General features: G+C 34.6%; 1 protein-coding gene across 1 annotated transcript; it reads left to right on the forward strand.

Annotated features, from left to right (window-relative positions):
• Positions 1–470: 470 nt before the first annotated feature.
• LOC114394616 (GLABRA2 expression modulator-like) lies at positions 471–5,954 on the forward strand. Its single transcript, XM_028356252.1, has 4 exons — positions 471–908; positions 990–1,091; positions 1,917–2,188; positions 5,430–5,954. The coding sequence occupies exons 1-4, from the start codon at positions 635–637 to the stop codon at positions 5,622–5,624; spliced, it is 843 nt and encodes a 280-aa protein (XP_028212053.1). The 5' UTR covers positions 471–634; the 3' UTR covers positions 5,625–5,954.
• The last annotated feature ends 919 nt before the right edge of the window (positions 5,955–6,873 follow it).

A 6,873-nucleotide genomic window follows, 5' to 3' on the forward strand; every position in this document is an offset into this window, starting at 1 on the left:
ATTTATTTTTATCTTTCTTTTTAAAACAAGTATAACTTTAAGAAAATAAAAGGTCAATTCAGCCTGACCGAGCCAAAAAAACATGGCCTATGAGAGATTTGGACCTGGTTGAGCTAGCTTTTTATCATCATTTGTCATGAGAGGTTAGATCCAACCCTACCAACGCATTTTGATAACTCAACATGACACTTGTAATGTGCCATTTTTTTGCTAAGATAACATTTATTGAATCATTTACTAACATGACACTTATAGTCGTTAGCAACTATTAGCCACATCCATAGCTATTAAAAACAAGAACTAATGACCAAAAAATAAAATTGAAGGACCTTTAAAAAAACTAGGAAGACTAAAATAAAAGAAATAGATAAGTTAGAGGAATTAAAAGTATAATTAAATCTTAAAATAATAAAAATAAAAAAAGGGGAAAAGAAAAGGAAGAAGGAGGCGTAAATTACTAGCAACACCCTACGACATCGAAAGGTTCAAAGATCATGGAAGAAAAGCGCCCCTCCAAGGTCCGCGCGCTAAAAAAAGCGAACCCATTCAAGCAAAATTACGACTCTCTCGTCGTTCCCATCCCTTCCTCTTCGCCCCCAAAATTCTGTTTCACAATCCTAACTCCAAATCCAAAATGGAACAACCCCCTAAGCCCGAAACAGTGACTGAATCGCACGTCCCGAACGGCTTCTCCACCACCACCACCACCGTCCCGAACGGATCGGGATCGGAATCCCAGGCCCCCAAGGAACACACCGCATTGTCGTCCAGTAGCACCAAAAAATCGGTGCACTGGAGCCCCGAATTGGTTACTGAATCCACGTTCACCTCTTCCCCTTGCGAATCGCGCTCCAATCCATACTTTTCCTCTTCTTCTTCCTTCTCCCAACCTCCCCCAACGTTCATGGGTCAGTATTTTTTTTTATTTTGTAATTTTATTTTTCCTTTGCATGCGCGTGGATGCGTATTTCCGTTTTGTTTGTGACCAGAGACGGTGGTGACCGTTCGCAATGTGCTGGGAAGATGGGGCAGGAAGGCCGCGGAGGCTACTAAGAAGGCTGAGAGTCTCGCTGGAAACACGTGGCAGCACTGTAAGTTTTCTATCTTTTTTTAATTTTTTTTGTCGTTTTTGCGTTCTTAATTCTCAATTGGGTGCACATGGAATAATGATGCTAGTGCTGGCTTTTGATTGATCAAATATCGGGAATCTAATAGAAATTTTTTTATTAAGGAAACTGGTGTTAGAGTTGTATAGATTTAAGTGTGAATTGGATTATTATGTATCTGCCAGAAATTTGTTCATTTCCTGGGGTCCCTTTAAGAAGATGTGATCACACGTTTATGTGGGATAAAATAGTTGCATGTGAGATAATGTGATCCATTCTGTATTTTCTTACGAGGAGTACGCTCCACGAACATGTTCTCTAACACACTTTTTCAAACACACTCTCCAATCGGTTAAAATTTGGTTTGAAACCCACAAATTTTGTCATTTTCAATAAATTTTAATTAATAAGAGTGTGTGATCAAAAGAGTGTGTTAGAGAGTGTATTGCTAGCATTTCTCTTTTCTTTTATGTCTCACGTGGACTTTATTATCTTTTTTGAGTTGTTTTGTCAACAGGATGTATCAAACTAACCCTTGTTGTGTGTGACATATACCTTAGAGGCTGTTTTTCCTGATGTGGTATAACTTATCAAACATTTCCTTGGTTTCCACATCATCATGCCAACCAGTGGTTGTATTGACCATTGAGCTGTATCGATTTACTCTTTATGTTTTATTAATCAGTGTACTTGATGAGTTGATGGATTTTCTGTGTCTTGTTATTTTTGCCCCTTGCATCTTTGTTGATGACAATGAGTCTTCTACATTACATAATTGAAATATACTTCTTTTATTACATTGTGCTTAAGTGAAAACAAGCCCTAGCTTTGCTGAAGCTGCTATGGGGAGAATTGCCCAGGGAACAAAGGTCCTGGCAGAAGGTGGATATGAGAAGATTTTCCTGAATACATTTGAGACAGTTCCAGAGGAGAGGCTTCTGAATTCTTATGCATGTTATCTATCCACGTCTGCTGGTCCAGTAATGGGTGTTTTGTATGTATCCACTGCAAAGATTGCATATTCTAGTGACAATCCTATTTCGTATAAAAATGACAACCAAACAGAATGGAGCTATTACAAGGTACATATTCTATTTAGATGGACTGAATTGCTAGATACAAAATTTGCAATCATCAATGTTAGGAAACTAAGTAATATGACAACTATACAAATAAATCAGAATACAGCTCCTAAATAGATTATATTCTCCTCCCCAAATAAGAAACTTTCCAACACTCCTCTCAAGTTGGAGCATACAAATCATATGCACCAAGCTTTTTACTATGGAACTGAAATTCAAGGACCCCGAAGAGACTTTGTAAGGATATCTAGAGCTGATAACTAGAGTTAACAAACTCAATGGTAGTTTCCTTGTAGAGAACATTTTTCTCTAATAAAGTGACAAACAATTTCTATATTCTTGGTTTTTTCATGAAAGATCATGTTTGATGCAATGTGAAGGGCATCTTGATTATCACAACACAATTTCATCTTATCGACACTTCAAACTTTAACTCATAAAGTAATTGTTTTACCCATACAAGTTCATTAGTAACCATTGCCCTGGGCTGATAGTCATCATCTACATTGGACCATGGAACCACATTTTTGCTTCCGAGATACTCCCTCCAGACTGAAATATAAAGAAACAAAAAATAACTCACCCATCAAGAAAATTAGTTAACATCATTTAATTTTGATAATCTCAATAAAAAAAGTTAATTCATTTCCTAAAGTACCCTTTACATTAATTGCATAAGACAAAAAAAGAAAAGGTTGTTGGAAATAAAACTCTAATTAAATGAAGGGTCTTTTGGAGATACTATCATTAAATAAGAGTTAGTTAAAATTTGCTTATATGTTAGTTCCATACACATTGAATTTTTTTGCTTATATTTCAGTCCGGAGGTAGTACAAGATTACAACCAAAGACCCTATATCTCAGAATGGATTGCCTATCAATAGGTGAACCATATAAATCTTTGATTTGGAAATGACTAAACAGGTGTTTCTTCAATCGAGATCCTTACCTATTTATATCATCCACATGAACTACCAGATAAACAGTTAAGCCAATTGAAATTTGTCGGTAGAAAACTGAATGATCAGCTTTGCAATGAGTGATAACAACTTCCTGCACAACAATACCACCATACCAGATTTTCTGAATCTGGCTCTAGGAGACTGTTTTAAATCATAAAGAGTCTGTTTCAACTTACAAGCTAAGCTTGACTACCCCCCCCACAACAAACTCATATGGGTGATCCTACAGTTTGTATATTAGTAATACTCAGTCCATTTTGTTGAATTCTCTATTCTAGTGACTCCAACCATGTGTCTAGTAATCAGTCACCTCCTTATTCTCTTTCTATACCTGATTTTCATTGCTATAATACCATCTTGAGATGGGCAAATCGTGAACTGAATAGCTTGAGGAAAATAGCCTCAGCATGATCAATTGTATAAAATATTTATAACTACTATTAAGAAATTATGTAAATAAGGAAACTAATTAATAGGTCAACCATACAAATAAATTAGAACATACACAGATCCTAAATAGATGATATTCTCCCTAAATAGGAGATAGTTTACAGCAAATTCAATTCTATAACATAGAAAAGGGAAAGTATCAGCATGACATGAATACTATTTTTCGACTAAAATTTAGTCTATATAACTGGCTTATGAATGTATACTTTGTTTTTGTCAAATTTTGTGAAGCATTACCTCGTGAAATTGTTATGATGAAGACGGTCATTTAGTTTTTTACTTGTTGGCATGCATTGCAATTTTACAATTTAATATTGGGTTGCTGAAAAGACTTAACTGTTTCTCGGAGATCTATGTAATAATAAATGAGTTTCACTGTATTATATTGTCAAAATACATGAGAATTTTTTCCTTGGCACAGTCACTTGTGTTCATAATGGTTCTGTTTTTGCTTTTGGAGCAACTTTGGGTGTGCAACTGGTGTGGTTTTTAATTCATTTGAGGTGTGCATTGTTCTTAAATCATGTTGAGAAAATTTGAGAATATACTTTATCTTCCTTGTCTATAAAATAATAACCCTGATGATTATTTCCAGAAATTTCAGCCACATAGTTTTCACATGTGCCTTCTAAGGTCCACAAGCTTTTTGCTATAAAAAATGAAAGTTTAGCTGGATAGTAAAACCCACTTAAAGGCAAAATCTTAAATCTGAGAATTAATAAGGAAATAGATCATACCAAAGAGGATAAATCAAAATTTCCCTCATTATATTTTTCATCCTCTATTCACTTCTCTCTTTTTCATAGCCAAAACTTATGCTTGTATGCAGTTTAGTTTGGTTTACTATTAAAATGAAGTTAATTTGATCCCAGAGAGAAGTTTTACTCCATTCTCTAAATTGTCTGTTGGTTTTAAGTCAGTACTTATCTTTAAAATTTGTACAAGGATGTAATCTTTGCTGGCTCAGTGGTGTATGCCTACAAGCTGCTAGTGTATGTGTATCATTTCTCAATTATTTTCCCAAAGCTCTGTAAATGTGGAACTGGTATTGTATTTCATCATCATATTGTGGTCATTGGTCAGGCGTAAAATATTATATATAGAATTGAGGTTGATACAGATATTATTTAACGTAGAGGAGTCCTACTTAGATTATTTCAGAGATTTCTGATAATTGGTGCAGTGGTCAACTAAAAATATCCCCTCAATCCCAAATTCTTGAAAATGACTAGCTTCTTTCAGAGTGGGTCACTCTCCTGATTAAGAGGAATCTTCTTTTGGCTCTTCTACTATCTTCAATCATCTTTTCCAGAATAACTATGAACCACCTCAAGTCCTCAAAACCTTATCAGCTATAATATATCCATGTCAACTATTTTTATTCTTGTTAGCTCTTTATTGTGGACAATAATGATCTATGCAAAGCATGTGGCCAGCTCAAGTGTGAGACTTAATTAAACAATAAACAATTATCTTTTGCTTAAAATACACTAATAAATAACAAATGGCCAACTCAAGCGTGAGACTTGAATTAAACAATAAATAATTATCTTTTGCTTGAAATACACAAATATTATTGCAATGTCAGCTTTAGTTTTGCTTTTCATGACACTCAAAATTCCAATCTGCAATCCTTATCTGCAAAATAGCTACTTAAATACCATTCTTTTCTTTGTGAATCTTTTAATTCATACTTTGCTGTCTCCACTTTTATTCAGGTTTTTTTTTCCCTCCTTGTGATGTTCTCTTGCCTAAGTTGTCTGATCTTGAACGATATTGTATCCAAGTGTTATTTTTGTCTTTGATATGGCTTATTATGATGCGAGTAGGTAGTCATCCCATTGCTCGAGCTAAAATCAGTGAATCCTTCATCTAACACATCCAATCCTGCTGAAAAGTACATCCAGGTGATCTCTGTCGACAATCATGAATTTTGGTTTATGGGCTTCTTGAACTATGAAGGTGCTGTGGAGTCCCTGCAAGGAGCTATTCAAGCCGGCAGACAAATACAATCAGAAGCTTAGTCTGTCCAATGGACCAAAAGAAAAAGAAGCATAGTTTGTTCATACGTTTTAGTTATTTCAAACCCCAATTATATTTCTTGCCCTTCTACAGATGTTTGTAGATTTGATCATTATGGTCTTGGAACTGTTGATAAAATATCCTGTCAACTTTTTGGCAATTTTGTGGATATGAATTTACCTTAGGCTCATACCTTGGATCATTTGAGGGGATCCATTAGAATAATTTAGAAAAGTTGTATGGTCACTTTTTCTGTTTTTCATTACTTTCCATGCTCTATTTTACAAGGGAAACTAGCTTGCAACTCTAATGCACAAATACTTTACAATTCAGGATGTTTTCATCATATAATTATATAAACTAACTACATAGCAAACTTGGAATAAAAAAATGTATGAATTGCATTGTAGGTGTTTGTTACCCGTGATGATGTTTTGCATTGAACTCAATCTATTGCTTATGATATTGGTTTTGTGGCGGTAATTATGAGGTTAGACACAAATATTGACATTAGAGGAATGACCGCATTTGTTTTAATTGATTGTGAAAGGAGTAGTCAGTATAGGGTCAAGAAGAAAGATTTAGTATGAACAGTTACTGACAGTAGAAAATACGGGAGTCCTTTTAAGCTGTGTACGAAACCAGTGGTGCAAAGCAAAGGATGGATGGTGAATTTAATGTGTGGACAATCATGAATTGGCCAAGTCATTAGTTGGACATCCATATGATGGTCGATTGACTTCGGATGAAAATATTATTATTGTTGATATGATAAAGTCAATAGTGAAACTAAGAAATATTCTTCTAACGTTAAAGGAGAACAATGCCAACAGTTATATAATAATCAAGAAAGTATATAATGCAAAAAATGCATATCGTTCTTTCACAAGAGGTAGTAATACTAAAATGCAACAACTAGTGAAACTTCATGAACGAGATCAGTATATTCATTGGCATAGATTGAAGGATAAAGATGTTGTACGTGATTTATTTTGGAGTCCCAATGTAGTCAATTTATCTAATGCCTATAATTTGGTATTTTTTATAGATAGTACTTACAAAACAAATAGGTACTGGCTGTCATTACCTGACATTGTTGGTGTGACACTAACAAGGATGACATTTTTTGTTGCTTTTGCCTATTATGAGGGAGAATGTTTAAATAATGTTGTTTGGGCTCTAGAACATTTTTTAGGTATTTTTCTCATATGTGATGCACTCCTTGAAGTTATTGTTACCGACAGAGATCTA

This window comes from Glycine soja, chromosome 18 (genome assembly GCF_004193775.1).
Source record: "Glycine soja cultivar W05 chromosome 18, ASM419377v2, whole genome shotgun sequence".
Lineage (NCBI taxonomy): Eukaryota > Viridiplantae > Streptophyta > Magnoliopsida > Fabales > Fabaceae > Glycine > Glycine soja.